At 50.2% G+C, this 15235-nt stretch overlaps 1 protein-coding gene across 2 annotated transcripts; it reads left to right on the top strand.

Annotated features, from left to right (window-relative positions):
• Positions 1-2319: 2319 nt before the first annotated feature.
• Positions 2320-14399, top strand: LOC123356607 (erythroid membrane-associated protein-like). Of its 2 annotated transcripts, XM_044999967.1 has the most exons (8): positions 2320-2348; positions 2647-2679; positions 2783-2815; positions 4979-4999; positions 10928-10948; positions 11047-11079; positions 13402-13873; positions 13909-14399. In XM_044999967.1, the coding sequence occupies exons 1-8, from the start codon at positions 2333-2335 to the stop codon at positions 14000-14002; spliced, it is 723 nt and encodes a 240-aa protein (XP_044855902.1). In that variant the 5' UTR covers positions 2320-2332; the 3' UTR covers positions 14003-14399. The 2 variants fall into 2 exon arrangements, with proteins under 2 accessions (XP_044855902.1, XP_044855903.1); XM_044999968.1 differs by lacking the exons at positions 2320-2348; positions 2647-2679; positions 2783-2815; ... (1 more) ...; positions 10928-10948; positions 11047-11079 and adding an exon at positions 12391-12881 and having other exon boundaries at positions 13402-14399.
• The last annotated feature ends 836 nt before the right edge of the window (positions 14400-15235 follow it).

The raw sequence follows: 15235 nt of genomic DNA, 5'->3' as shown, positions 1-15235 counted from the left end.
GCAGGGGGGCGCTGGGCAGGGGGGGCAGCAGCAGGACCAGGCCGGTGGAACCTGGGGCCGGACAGTCTCCAGGGGGCACTTTCCCCTCCGGTCCCTTCCCGGCCTCGCTGCGGGCAGAGCCCGGCCCCGCCTCCCCCCCACAGGCCGCTGCGTCTCGGGCCCCGCGAGCTGCTCCCGGGGTCTCGGGCTCCGGCGCGAGGGGGACGCGCCCCGGCCGCGGGCAGGGACCGGCACATGGGAGGGGGCGGGGCTGGGGGCTCCGGGCGGGCCCGCTGCTCCCGGGGCGGGGGCGGGGGCGGGGCGGGTCTGAGAGGCGCCGGCTGGGGGCGGGGGGTCCTTTGGACTTGATAGACATTCAAGGAATCTCCATTGCACCTTGAAGCAGGAAGTCCATCTTCAGATGGACTTGGATGACCTACAGGTAACAGCATGGGCATCGGAGGAGAGGTGCACGTCTGCAGGGAGTCTCCAGACAGAACTCAACTTGGGAATTTCACTCACTGATCTCATTGTGTCACATTTCAGAAGTGAGGGGGGAAGAGAATGCTCTCTGCGGCATGTTCTGTCTCTTTGTGATGTTCCCATTACAATGGGGCCTCATCTCGGGATGCTGCCACATTACAAATACGAAAGACCACAATGTTCTAGTAATCTCAGCTACACTAGTGTTCTTCCAGGGTGATTATAGAGGTCCTAGCACCACAGAAAAGTGGGTAACAGCCTCATTGGGGGATGTGTAGGCAGGCATATTGGACTCCCCAGCTGAGTATCATCAGGTGTTAAGATTCCTCATACTGGCCAGATGAGACAAGCCTGGGGCTAGCTTTTCTTGCTGCCATTACCTCAGACAGACAGCTTTTGGAGTTAGTGCCTCCAGCCCTACAAGAGCCACACTCCTGTTTTCGTGACGAAAACTCTTTCTGCCCAGGCGAAGTTTTTCTCCCATTGTTCCTTGGAAACAGTTTCCCCGTCACTTCATTTTAGCCATTAGTCATAGTTCATTGCATGCCATCCAAAATCCCAGGACCTTGCAGCCTCAAAGTTCCTGCAGCAAGATGTTTAAAAGTTTGCACCTTTTGGCATCTGGGAAACCATTCGCAGAAGGAATCAAGGCTCCCTCTACAAGGTCCCTAGCTGTATTACAAGAAGCGACTGAGCATCATGAGAGGAAGATTTGCAAAGCAGGTTTCTGTTCTTCTGCAGAAGCATCCTTTGATAGGAAGGTGTTACTGTATTGGTTCCCACATAATTCCTTAAATGAAACAGCCTTTGCTGGGGGGTGGGGGGAGAGATTCCATTTCTGCCAATTATTCTACTGCAATAATATTACATTTGTGTTTTATATTCCCTCACCCCCATCTTCTGCGATTCTGTACTTCCCATTAGGGATGAATGAGGAGAGAAGCTGTGCAGCAGAATGAGAAATTTCTTACCTGGTAATTTTTTTTTCTGTTCTCAGCATCTCTTCTCATTCATCCCACCCTGCTAGTCTGGTAAATGACTGGAACACAGCGTGGAACAAGCTGATTTTTTTCTCTCCAGGGAGCCGTAGATATATAATTGCCTTAGGGTTAGAGAACAGAATTCCAGGCTGTCTCTCTAGTTCCTGGAGTGTTTCTGCAGCTTTGCAAGAATTCTTGTGGTGGTCTGAGCTGAAGGGTGGAGCTTAGTCGAGGAGCCTCCAGTAACAACACTGGTCCCCTCTGAATGCCTCACCCAATAGAGATGGAGGAGGAGGGAAGCTGCTAACAGGGAAATGTCTCACCTGACACGTTTCTCTCATTTCCAGCTGTGTTTGGATCCGAGGGCTGGATCCACCCCTTTCTGAGCTAGGCACCCACCATCTGCCCCAGCCCTACAAGGAGCTGTTTCCCAGGTATCACTAGGGCCAGGGGGCAGATGCCAGCCACAAAGGCAGGAGCTGGGCTTGGATGGAGCCAACCAGATCCCATCCCTTATCCAGCCCAGGTCAATGCCCCATTACCATTGCTCACTTCCTGTCCCCGGCCCCACAGTCAGGAGGTGGGGGGAGCTGTGGCCGTTCAGGGGATGGGCACAGAGGGGAGCAGAGACCTTCTCTACCCCACTCCCACAGCAGCCAGATCTGACAGGAGTGTGACGGGGTCTGGGCAGTGAGGATGGCCCCTCGGGGAGACACGTCAGTGGGGCCCGGGCAGTAGGGATGCTGAGTGAAGGAACATCAAGACAGATCTGTCTGTGGGTCCTGTTTGACTGCCTGCCTCACTTGCGCAGGAACTGCACCATAAACACAACAAGGTGAAATCTCACCTTTTTTTTTTTCCCCCTCCCCCTAGAGACCCTGCAAACTCATATGAAGAATCAGAAGGGTAAGTGTCTGGACCCCCTACATTACCGGAGAGTAGGGTCATCTCAGACAGAGCAGGGCGAAATCTCACCTGTATTAGCTAAGTACTGGAACGATTTACCAAGGGTTGTTTGGGGTGGATTCTCCATAATTGGCAGTTTATAAATCAAGACTGGATGTTTTTTCTGTAAGAGCGCCCGTAGGAATTATTTTGGGGACGTTCTCTGGCCTGTGTTATGCAGGAGGTCAGAGCAGATGATCACAATGGTCCCTTCTGGCCTTAGAACTTAAATATCACCTCTGCCCTTTTATCCCTCTAGGGATTCTGCTAACTGAAATGGAGCGTGAGAATGGTGAGTGTCTGGGCCAGTTACATTAGCTGGGGCGAGGGGGGGAGTGTCACCATCATAAATACGGCAGGGTGAAATCTCACATCTCCCCCTTTCCTCCCCCTAGAGAGACTGCAATCTGAACTGGCGAAACAGAAAGGTCAGTGTCTGTGATCCACAAAACCCCACTTGGCTGACGCCTAATCCTGTAGGCATCTAAACTCACTCAGGGCATAAACCTGAGCTCTAAAAGTTCTCCTGTTGTCTAAGTTTCTGTCTCTGGGCATGCATGCTGCTGTCTCAGTCTAGGCATCTGAGCACCTACCTCCCACCTGAATCTCAGCATGATCTGCACAAGCAGGGGAAGATGGGTGGAGGAGTGTCTCTCTCACCTATGGGGCCTGATATGGTAGTGGTGGGAGTAGAGGAGGACCTCCCTTATAATCTTTAACCCAACAGTTAGGGGACCCACCAGGGTTGTGGGAGACTTTGGGTCAAGTCCTGCCTCTGCCTGATGGGAAGGGATTTGGACAGGGATCTGCCACCTCTCGGATGAGTGCCTTAGCCACTAGGCAATGGGATATTCTGACATGGGGCTCCCCCTATCCCTTTTGCTGAAGTTGTTAAACTTAATTAACTATTAAATGGGAATCACTATAATCCTCTCTCCCCCTGACCATTTTGTGTGGAGTTACACCTTTAGTACTGAGCAGCGGGAAGTCGACCTAAGTTACGGTACTTCAGTTACATAAGTTATTGTAATTGAAGTTGACGTAACTTCAGTTAACTTACAGCGGTGTCTACACTGGGCTACGTCGATGGGAGATACTCTCCCCACTGACTTACCTTCTGCCTCTGGAGTATAGACGGGAGAGCACTCTGCCATCGATTTCGCAGGTCATCACCAGACCCACTAAATCAGCACTGCTGCACTGATTGCAGCAGGGCCGACTGAGCTGGAAGTTATTCTATCACAGACAGAAATGCCACGGAGTTCGGTGTGGGGCCTTGCTTCACTCAGCCAAAAGGGAGAAGAGACAGCTGTTTACTCAGCATTTTAACTGCCCGACTCACTGAGTCCCCAGTATCATGCTGGCAGTGGGAATAACCAGGCTATGTAAGCAGGGGAAGGGTCCCGCTATTATGGAGAACTTTCCTGGCTTATACACGACCCTGGTGGAACTGGCTAGCGAAAGGATCTGAGTCCTCACTTCCACTTCCTTACCCAGAGCCCTGCCTGACCTCGAGGGCTCCCCTTCCACTCTCCTGGGTGGCAGAGTCCTCGTAACTCCAACAAGGCTGGGCCCAGGATCCGTGGGGGGCTCAACCCCCAGCCTTGTCATAGTCACTTACAACAGGAGCTAAGGTGTCCCCACTCCGGGGGGCTCTCTCTGCTCTGGACGCTTCCATACAGTTCAAACAAAAACAATTTATTAAACAGCAACTAATAATAAACGAATAAGGAAAAAATGGGAAAGGTGAAGGGAAAACCCATCACCCTGCTCTGTGGCATGGGGACACCGCAACCAGCATCTCTGGATTCAAGGGCAGTTCACAGTCTGTCCCTCACACGTCCCAGGCCTCCTGCCCAGGCCCTGGCTGTGCTGCAGGGATGCTGCGGGTCAACACATGCTCTGGCGGCGGCCACCCTGCCCACCCCCAGGTGGCAGGACCCTTCTTCCCAGCATCACCCCCACCCTGCAAGGCCTCTTGGCTGTGGGTGTCTCCCTGCGCTGGGCCCATGGCCCAGGGTCCCCCTCGCTCTCCCCAGCTGCTCACTGCACCGGCTCCGGACTGCTGCAGCTCCAGCTCCAGCTCCACCCTGCCTCAGCTCCAGCTCCACCCTGCCTCAGCCCTGCTGCTCTGCCTCCAGTGCAGCTCCCGGGGCTGCTTTTCCGGCCCCTCTGGCTCTGGTCAGCGCGTCTCTGCTCCCCAGCTATACTTGGGCTCCTGCTCTCTCCTGAGCTTGGCCCCAACTCTAGCCCAGGCAGCTCCAGTTCACATGGAGGATGGGACCCTCGGCTTCTGACTCCTTCATTAGCCTGCCTGCCCTATCAATCAGGCTGATCTGTCACTTCAGCCCCTTCCCATTGGCCCTGGGGACTGTCAGTCACAGGATCTTGATTTCCCCCTTTTTTGGGTACTGGGAGAGGGCCAACCAAAACCCCCCGTTAAGTTTCAGTAAGGGTCCAGCAGTCCCCTTACACGGAGCACCCCTGTGTGGTTTCCACTTTCTACCAGTAGAAAAATTATTCCTGAGTTTGCAATAATTGAAGTGAAATGTTCTGCCGTGTAATACATCTTCCTTGTTATTTGCTTTCAGAGGCCCACCTTGCAGAGACAGGTACAGTCCCTTTGTTCGCTGGGGGGAATCTCAGACTTTGCTTCAAGTTGTATAGCCCTCCAGAGTTCTCACTATGAGCAGAAAGTCAGTTTAGTTTGTGCTGTGTGCAGAGCAGCTCTGCCCCTTGTCCCTCACAGTCAAGACATGGAATGAACAGACCCAAGCCCCACTCACAGACCTCACAGGGGATTTATGACGCCCACACAGCCAGGGAAGGAGCAGGTTTGGGTTCACTCTGCTGTCCGTGTAGCCAGCACTATGCCCATGCTCAGGGCCGGTGCAAGGATATTTTGCACCCTAGGCGAAACTTCCACCTTGCGCTCCCCTCTTCTCCTCCCCTCAGAGCATTGCTTATTATTAGGGGTGGGATGGCTCAGTGGTTTGAGCACTGGCCTGCTAAACCCAGGGTTGGGAGCTGAATCCTTGAGGGGACCACTTAGGGATCTGGGGCAAAAATTGGTCCTGCTAGTGAAGGCAGGGGACTGGACTCGATGACCTTTCAAGGTCCCTTCCAGTTCTAGGAGATTGGTATATCTCCAATTATTATTATTTTATTATTATAAACTTTCAAAAATGGATACAGTGGAGTCCCATCTTATGCAGGGGTTAGGTTCTAAGGTCAGCGCGTAAGGGGAACAGTGACAATTACCATAAAGTACAGTGCACATAGTATACACTAGAACAGGGGTCCTCTACCTATGGCACACATGCCAAAAGTGGAACATGAGCTGATTTTTTTTTTTAAATGGCAGGCTGTGGGTCCTGGCCACTGCTGAGCCCGCTGCCAGCCTGGGGTTCCATTCACTCAGCTGGCAGCGGGCTGAGCGGGGCTGGCAGTGGGCTGAGTGGGCCGGCGGCCAGGACCTCGGCTGGCAGGAGCTGGCAGATGGAACCCCAGGCCAGAGGGCTGAGCGGTGGCCGGGACCCACAGCCTGCCATTAAAAAAAAATCGTCTTGCGTGCCACCTTTGGCACATGTGCCGTAGGTTGAGGACCCCTGTTCTAGTGTGTATCTGTATCCTGAGGGATCAAATGGTGATTTTAGTGGAAATCAGGCTTTGACGGTTTTCCAATTTTTACCAAAATCAGGAAGTTTCTGCCCACTGATGCCTAGAGCACACCCTGAAGCATTGGCACTGATGGGATGTGTTTTAACTTTCAGAGGTTATTACGTTACAGACAGATAAACAGAAACATCATTGAGTTGGGTGTGGGGCTTCACTTACTTCAGCCAATAATCATAGTTTATTTTCATAGGAGCTCTAAAGCAGTTGCTTTTATTTGGGGATCATTATCTAGACAGGCCTTTAAATGCATTTTCACTAGTGCCCCCATTCGGCAGGGTAGCTGAGCACATGCTGCACTTTAAGCCATGAGTCGGTCCATCCCGATTCAGCATGTGCGTATGTGTTTTGCTGAATCAGGCTCTAAAACAGAAGCTTTTCAGAACACACAAGTTGTTGCCAGAGCAAATCAGATTCAAGCTAAGCTAGTCTGGGATCCTGCTTCTTACAGTGGCCAGCACTTGCTGCTTCAGGAGAAGGTGCGAGAAACCCCCTAATGCCCGATGACAGACTAACCTGCCCCCAGGGAAAGTTTCTTCCTGACCCCCATCAGTTAATGTTTGCCTTGTGCCCTGAAGCAGGAGGGGGTTTCTCTCCCTGACAGAATGCGTGTGTTTTTGAGAACGGCCACAACTCTGATTATTTGCATTTCCATATCAATGCCTGGGCCTCTTTGAATCCTTTGTCCGTTTGGGTTTTTTTTTTTCTTTGCCTGTCTGTTTTGTTTTCAGTCCTACCCAATGTAAATCTTCATGTTCTGTTTAGCCACGTCAATATCCTTTTGTTTTTCTTGTGGTAAGGAGTTTCACAGGCTAATTATGCCTCATATAAAATACCATTTCCTCTTATTGTTTGAGATTTGCTGCCTTTCAGTGTATTTGAGTCTCCTCTTCTTGTATTAGGAAAGAAGATAGATACGAGCACCTCTTTCAATCAGTCTTTATATGACCTTGTCTTCAGAGCCATAATTATTCTAATTGCTCCGCCTGAAAGACCCTTTCTGAGATGGGGTGACCAGTACTGCACACTGTATGCTTTTCTGTCCTGTTTTGTGTGCATCCTAACACTTCCTTCTTTAAATCACTGCTACACATTCAGCAGAGATCTTCATAGAGGTGTCCACAGAGATGCACAGGTCTTGTTTCCTGAGTATATAGAACCCAATGGTCTCCAACCTTTTCGTCTGGCGGGTGCCAGACGAAGGACCACTGCGGCAGTGGAGCACCCACCGAAATGCCGCCGAATTTTGGTGGCATTTCAGCGGCAACGCCTCTTGATGACGCCGCTTGCCGTCGACAAGCGACGTCATCGAGAGGCGTCCCCGCCGAAATTCGGGAGCAACGCCTCTCGATGACATCACTTGTCGACGGCAAGTGGCGTCATCGAGAGGCATCCCCGCCGAAATGCCGCTGAAATTCAGTGACATTTTGCCGGGTGCTCTCCCGGGGGCCAGGACGCGGGCGCAATAACCTGTGTGAATAGCTGTAATGATTCCTTGCGGTACTGCACAGGGAGAGTAACCATTTCTGCCCTATCTCTACTAGAAATAACTCCTAGGATTGCATGAGGATTTTTCATGGCCAAATCACATTGATAGCTCATAGACATCCTGTGATCAACCAATATACCCAGGTCTTTCTGCTCTTCTGTCACTTTCAACTTAAACTTTCTCTCCTTATACCAAAAGTTATTGTTGTTAGTCCCGAAGTGCATGACCCTGCACTTTGCACTGTTAAATTTCATCCCATTTCTATTACTCCTGTTTTCAAGGTTGTTCAGATCTTGTATGATATTCCAGTCCTCCTCCATATTGGCAATACCTCCGGACATTGTGTCATCTGAAAATTGTATTGGCACAAAAAGTGGGAGTGTGCTAAGGTCTTTAATGAAAATGTTAAATAAGATTGGTCCCAAGACTGATCTTCGAGGAACTACACTAGTAACCTTCTTCCAGCCTGACAATTCACCTGTCAGTATGACCTGTTGTCATCTCCTATTTAAATAGTTCCTTAACCACCTTTCAGTTGTCATATTTGTCTCCAGCTTCTCCAATTTAATTAACAATTTCCCATGTAGAAATGTATCAAATGCCTTACTGAAGCCCAGGTAGGTTAGACCTACTACATCTCCTTTGTCCAAAAAATCAGTTACCTTCTCAAAGAAGGAGATCAGGTTGCTCTGGCACGAGCTACCTTTTGTAAACCCATGTTGTATTTTATCCCAATTACCATTTACTTCTATGTCCTTAACTACTTTCTCCTTCAACATTTGTTCCAAGACCTTGCATACAATTGAGGTCAAACTGGATCAGTTTTTTCCCCTTCCTTAAAAATAGAAACTATATTAGCAATTCTTCAATCATAGGGTACAACCCTTGAGTTTACAGATTCATTAAAAATCTTGCTATTGTGCTTGTGATTTCACGTGCCAGTTCCTTTAATATTCTTGGATGGAGATTATCTGGCCCCCAATTTGATCTCATTGAGCTGTTTGAGTTTGACTTTCACCTTGGATGTGGTCATTTCTATTTCCATATCCTCGTTCCCATTAGCTACCCTGCCACTACCCCTAAGCGCCTCGTTACCCTTATTAAAAACTGAAGGAAAGTATTCATTTAGGTGTTGGGCCATGCCTAGATTATCTTTAATCTCCACCCCATCTTCAGTGTTTAATGGTCCCACTTCTTCTTTTCTTGTTTTCTTCTTATTTATATGGCTATAAAACCTTTTACTTATTGGTTTTAATTCCCTTCATAAGGTCCAGCGCTGCTTGGCTTTTAGCAATTCTCACTTTTTCCCTACACTTTCTGACCTCCAAGGAGTTTTCCTTGCTGATCAATCCCATCTTCCATTCCTTGTAGGCTTTCCGCTTTCTCTTAATGCCTGTTTCATATGCTTACTCATCTAGTTTGGTCTGCAACCCTTCCCTAAAAAGGTGTTTCCCCTTGCGTGGGATGCAAGCTTCTGATTGCTTCTGCAACTTTGACTTAAAGTAATTCCAAGCTTCCTCCATATTCAGATCCTTGAGTTCTTTAGTCCAGTCCACTTCTCTAACTAATTCCCTTATTTTTTTTTTAAATCAAGGATCCTAGTTGCAGCCATATTTTTGTTTATCATTCCATTGAGTTTAAACTGAGTTAGTTCATGATCACTCAGATCAAGGGTCTCCTCTCCAACCAGTTCTTCTATGAGATCCTCACTACTCACCAATACTAAATCTAAAATAGCATCACCTCTTGTTGATTCGGTGGCTATACGGTGAAGAAATCTTTCAACCTTCTCTGCAACCTCTGCCTCGGTTATACTGCAGGGTGACCTGAGCACACCCCCAGTCGAAGATTTCCCCCCAGAAATGTGTGTCCTGCACTGCCCAGCCCTCTCCTGGACAGTACACAATATTTTAAGATGTTATTCTTTTAAGGGAATAATATGCCATGTTATTATCTCACATAATTATTCATATATTTCTATTTCAACACACTGGTTTAGATAAAACAGTAAAACAAATGTATTAACTACAAAGAGAAAGATTTTAAGTGAGTACAGTTGATGAGGCATAACAGTCAGAAATGGTTACAAGAAAAATAAAGATAAGATGTTTACTGAAGCCTAACTTAACAAATTTCAGAGTAGCAGCCGTGTTAGTCTGTATCCGCAAAAAGAACAGGAGTACTTGTGGCACCTTAGAGACTAACAAATTTGTTAGTCTCTAAGGTGCCACAAGTACTCCTGTTCTTTTAACTTAACAAACTATAGTAAATTCAAGCAGTTTCTTATCACATGCTCCAGCAGGTTACTGACCAAACTCTCAGGTCAGGTCCCCTTCCCCAGAGTCCAATGACTTCCTTTTTCTCTTCAGGTGCAGTGAATCTGATGTGCAGGGACAGAGAAAACGGGGGGCCTTGGGGTGGTTTCCCTCCTTTTTATAGTTTCAGTTCTTCCCCCCTAACACACACACCTTGAAAAAACATTTCCAGCTGAGACACAGAATCTATGTAGGAGGATATTTCCTGCTAGTATTTTTCTTCCTTTGTTTTCCCTTCCCGGCTTGATTACTGCAAATTAAGCAGAGCGCACATTCCTTTGCTTAGGCCAGACCTGTTTGCCAACTTCTGTTTGGGCTCAGCTGTGGGGCTTGGAACTTGGGTTAATAACACTGTACAGGGGAATCTTAAAACATCACAGACAAATTTGTCACACATATTTTACCAGGGAAGTACTGATCAGCAAATGATGAGTTTTCAAATGATACCTTTCAAGGCATACTTTGTACAAAGATTATTACAATAGTGCATAGAGTGTGAGTACAGGGGTGTGTTCTACCACAGTATGTCTCTCCCGAACACCCTCTATGGTGATAATCAATATAAAGAAATTGGTTATTCTCTCACCATTGTCCTCACCCTCCTGAATTGCTCCCTTTATCCCTGCTGATCCAGGGCACCCACTGATTCTCTCACAGGCTTCCTGATTCTGATAGGCTGAAATAAATCCCTGGTATTTGTTTTATATCTCTGGCCATTCACTCTTCTAGTTAAACTTTGGCCTATTCAGTCCCATCATACTCTTCACCCGATGCACTTTTCTCCTTTTACTGACTTCACAGGGTTAATATTTTAATATTTTCCATTTGCTGAAGGATCCCTCTTTGGCTCTCACAACCTCTTGCAGCTGGCAGGATGGGGTTACTGTGTTTCTCCCCTTGCTGATTCCTTTGTTGCCCAGGAGCTGCCAGGCTCTGGTTGCTGATGTAGCCTCCTGGCTGAGTCTAAGGATTTTAACTTCTCTGCTTTAAAGTCTTTTTGACTCGCTTTCCTTCTGCAACATGATGTGATCCTGACTCGTTTCTCTGTGTTTTGTTTTTAGCCAAACTCCAGGCTGAGATCGGTAAGTTCCATTCCCCCCATTATCACCCTTGTGTGACATTGTTTCCTGTTCAGAGTGTTGGTGTTCACGGGCGTTCTCACCCCTCTGTCTGTGTTTAGTTACAGGGTGGAGAAGCGTGCAGCTCTACGCAGGTACTGTACATGTCGCTGATATTTTATCCATGGGGAGATCCACCTCCCCGTGGGAGCTCTTGGCTCCTTTCCCTACACAGAGCATTTTCCTATGACATTCGATAGGCTACAAACAGCTGTCTGGGTGTATTTGCACCCAGCATGCTGCCTGACCATACGTATGTACTGGTGAAGGCTGGGAGAGTCTGGGCAGCTCCAGCAGGGATTAGAGACCCCAAGGGACATGCACACACATTGCAGCACCACTGGCCATGGCTCCATGTACTCTGGGGTATCCTACCGCACACAGCTGGGAGGGAGGGGGGCACTCAGGTCAGTTACACAAACAGTGTTGGGGTCCTGTTGTGGTTGCCCCCTCTGAGGTGTAAAAAATGGGACATCTGCTTGCTCCACATACACCCCCTGTCTCCTCACCCCGGGCACTGTGTCCCATCCCACCCTGGGAGAGGAGACCAGCCCTCTCAGGCTTCTGTTCCTGTCACTGCCCTGGGCACCAGCCTCACAAAGCAGGACCTGGCACCAGATCCAACCTGTTACCATCCGGCAGTTAAACGTCACGGTTGGTACTTCCACCGTGGTGACTGGGCCCTACCAGCTCTGAGCTCCTCATCTCCCGCTTGCTGGTCCCAAGACACTCTGAAGCTAGCGCTCCCTTTGAGCAGTCACTGCCACCCCACAGCTTCCCCCACTACAGCCACTGGCAAACCCAGGACTTTTAACATCCTGCACAGACTCAGATTTCGCAGGACAGCGACCTGAACAATGGGCTGATCCTGTGAAAACCTGGACAGGTGGCAACCCTAGCTCCTGTCCACACAAGCCAGTAACACCCAGCTGAGCCGGTTACAGGCCCTGGCAGGGACGCTGAGCTACCAGCTGCTGTGATCACTAAGATTGTTAACTCCTCCGTGTGCCACACACCGTGCTTAGAACCGCCAGGGCCCTGGACCCAGCGCCAGAACAGCTGTAACCTAGACTCATAGCAATGCAGGGTTGGAAGGGACTTTGTGAGGTCACCTAATCCAGCTCCCTGCACTGGGGCAGGGCCTAGACCATCCCTGACAGGGGTTTGTCCAACCTGTTCTTACAAACCGCCAGTGCCAGGGATCCCACAGGCTCCCTTGGAGCCGGTCCAGAGCTTCACCGCCCTGAGAGTGAGAAAATGTTTCCTAATCTCCAGCCTCAGTCTCCCTTGTTGAAGATTCAGAGGGGCAGCCGTGTCAGTCTGTATCCACAAAAACAACGAGGAGTTCTATGGCACCTTAAAGACCAACCGATTTATTAGGGCATAAGCTTTTGTGGGGAAAAAATCCACTTCTTCGTACTCCGTGCAGCTGAAGAAATGGGATTTTTTACCCACGGAAGTTGATGCCATAATAAATCTGTTGGTCTTTAAGGTGCCACCGAACTCCTTGTTGTTTTTCCTGAAGATTGTGCCCCTTGGACAGGCCCTCGCCCTGCCCGCTGGGGGCGCTCAGGGTGTTGCCAAGTGTGAGTATTGCTGTTACCGCATTGCGGGGGGAAGCTGGATGGGCTGGTTTGGCAGGGGGCAGTGATGGGAGCTTTCACTTCCCTGTCACCGATCTCAGCCCAGCCCGAGGCCAGTTCTTAGTGGACAGGAGCTCACATCATAACTCACATTAATGGCAACCACAGGGAGATCAAGACCTGCATGGGCCGCAGGGAGAGAGGTTCCAGCAGGGGTCAGGGCTGAGCCATGTCAGCAGCACCGTGCGGGGCTCACACAGCCGCTGGGATGTCCTCGTACCCCACTCAGTGCATGGAGCTCCAGCTGCCAGGGTGTAAGTGCCACTTCTCGAGGCTACATGTGGGGGGGGGGGCCTGCCCAGATTGGCCTGCTGCAGGGAGAAGGGGGAGTTCCCTTCTCCCGCTGTGCCTGGCCCCAGCCCTGGCAGTGGGGAGCAGAAGGATGGATGCGGGACCAGGTGCTGAGTGAGCCAGAGTCCCCTCAGCTCAGCCCCCATCCCCCGCAGGTGGGCCCAGGCAGGGAGCAGGAGCTGTCACCCCAGCCAGGCTGGCTCAGCTGCACAGAGGCAGCGACCAGGAGCAGCTGGCTTCGGCCACATCAGAAAGGCTCTGTCCCACTCCCCGCACAGGCCCTGGGGCACAGGTGCAGTGGGAGAAGGACAGAGCTCTCCCCCCGCTCCCACAGGTAACATGGGGCAGGAGGAGCGGGGCAGCCCCGGGCTGGGCACAGGGGAGAAGACACATGGGGTGGGCACATGTCCGCCCCTTTAGATTGTGCCCCCCTAGTATGGCCAGCCTCTGGCCCCGGCACTGACTCTGTGACTCTCTCCCCAGTGGATGTGACTCTGGATCCCAGCACAGCAAATCCCTACCTCGTCCTGGCTGAGGATCGGAAACGTGTGACACACCGAGACGAGCGCCAGGATCTGCCTGACAATCCGGAGAGATTTGATACTATGGCGGTTGTCCTGGGCGCTGAGGGATTCACGAGCGGGAAACGTTACTGGCAGGTGGAGGTTGGAGGAAAGAATCTCTGGACTCTGGGGGTCTGTAGGGAAGCTGTGCGCAGGAAGGGGCATATTGTATTTCTACCGGAGAATGGATACTGGACAATATGTCAGCATGCTGGGCTATTCAAGGCCAATACCTCCCCCCCGACCGTCCTGCCCGTGAGCGTCAGGGCCAGACGATTGGGGATTTTCCTGGACTATGAGGCGTGCGAGGTCTCCTTTTACAATGTGACTGACAAGTCCCATCTCTTCACTTTCACTGACACCTTCTCTGGGGTTCTCCGCCCTTATTTCAACCCTGAAAACAATAAAGGGGGCACAAATACGTGTCCCCTGATAATCTGCCCAGTCCCAGCTCAGGCTGGAGGGAGTCTCTGTCCCGGACAGTGACACCTGCAGCAGAGACTGTCCCGTCCCAGCACTGACCAGCCCCCAGGCGTTTCTCCTGCCATCCCCTCCCCTCTCAGTTCCCAGCATCAGGAATATTGGCAACCAAGCAGCCCTAGAGGGGGGAGCTGGCTGCAGAGGCAGAGGGGTGTGTGGGTGCTGTGCCCAAGGGTGGGAAGGAGGCTGCAGCAGCAGGGAGGGAAAAGCCCAGATCACAAGGTGTGCGGGGTGGGGGAGATGAGAGAGGTCTATAAAATCATGACTGGTGTAGAGAAAGTAGATACAGAAGTGGTGTTTACTACTTCTTCTAACACAAGAACTAGGGGTCACCAAATCAAATGAAGAGGCAGCAGGTTTAAAACAAACCAAAGGCAGTATTTCTTCATACAACGCACAGTCAACCTGTGGAACTCCTCGCCACAGGATGTTGTGAAGGCCAAGATTATAAAAGTGTTAAAAAAGAACTAGATAAGTGCATGGAGGACAGGTCCCTTAGGGGCTATTAGCCAGGCTGGACAGGGATGGTGTCCCTAGCCTCTGTTTGCCAGAAGCTGGGAATGGGTGACAGGGGATGGATCACTTGATGGTTACCTGTTCTGTTCATTCCCTCTGGGGCACCGGGCATTGGCCACTGTTGGAAGACAGGTTTCAGAGTAGCAGCCATGTTAGTCTGTATCCGCAAAAAGAACAGGAGGACTTGTGGCACCTTGGAGACTAACAAATTTATTGTAGCATAAGCTTTCGTGGGCTCCAGCCCACTTCTTCGGCGGACAGGATACTGGGCTAGATGGACCTTTGGTCTGACCTAGCCTGGCCACTCTTACGTTTACTTTTCAAAAAACAAAGAAAAAAGAATGAGAAATGGTATTTTTGTCTTAGGTAGTCCCAACAGTTTATGGTGTCTTAGAGCCTGATTCAAAGTGGTCCAGTTCCAGGGGGTTGTTCTGGGGGAGGGATGTGGCTCTGGTCTGATTTGGAGGGTTGGCCTGGTCTTTTGGGGGCACAGCTGGTCCTGATCCCAGTCTGTTTGCCTCTCGGCCTTGGGGGGAGGACAAGCAAGTCTAGTATGACTAATTATACTGTCAGTAAAATGTATTAAAATTTTGATGTTTTTTTATTTTTAAAATATTTTAAATAGTTTTAAATTCACCCCAATTTCATATCAAAATGTAATACAAGCCCTGGTGGTTCCTATGAGAAATGTGAATGGTGAGATAGTGGGAATGGGTCTTTTTAGTGGGAGCAGCACATGGCCAGTATTTTGGGTGCTC

Source organism: Mauremys mutica, chromosome 26, assembly GCF_020497125.1.
Source record: "Mauremys mutica isolate MM-2020 ecotype Southern chromosome 26, ASM2049712v1, whole genome shotgun sequence".
Taxonomy (NCBI): Eukaryota; Metazoa; Chordata; order Testudines; family Geoemydidae; genus Mauremys; species Mauremys mutica.
The sequence above is the reverse complement of the archived record's forward strand: the minus strand, read 5'-3'. Positions and strand labels throughout refer to the sequence as shown.

Excerpts from the sequence above, each read along its gene's own strand:
- LOC123356607 (XM_044999967.1), top strand. Across the intron at positions 2,816-4,978 it reads TGAACTGGCGAAACAGAAAG|AGGCCCACCTTGCAGAGACA; the intron begins GTCAGTGTCTGT and ends ATTTGCTTTCAG. Across the intron at positions 10,949-11,046 it reads CAAACTCCAGGCTGAGATCG|TTACAGGGTGGAGAAGCGTG; the intron begins GTAAGTTCCATT and ends GTCTGTGTTTAG.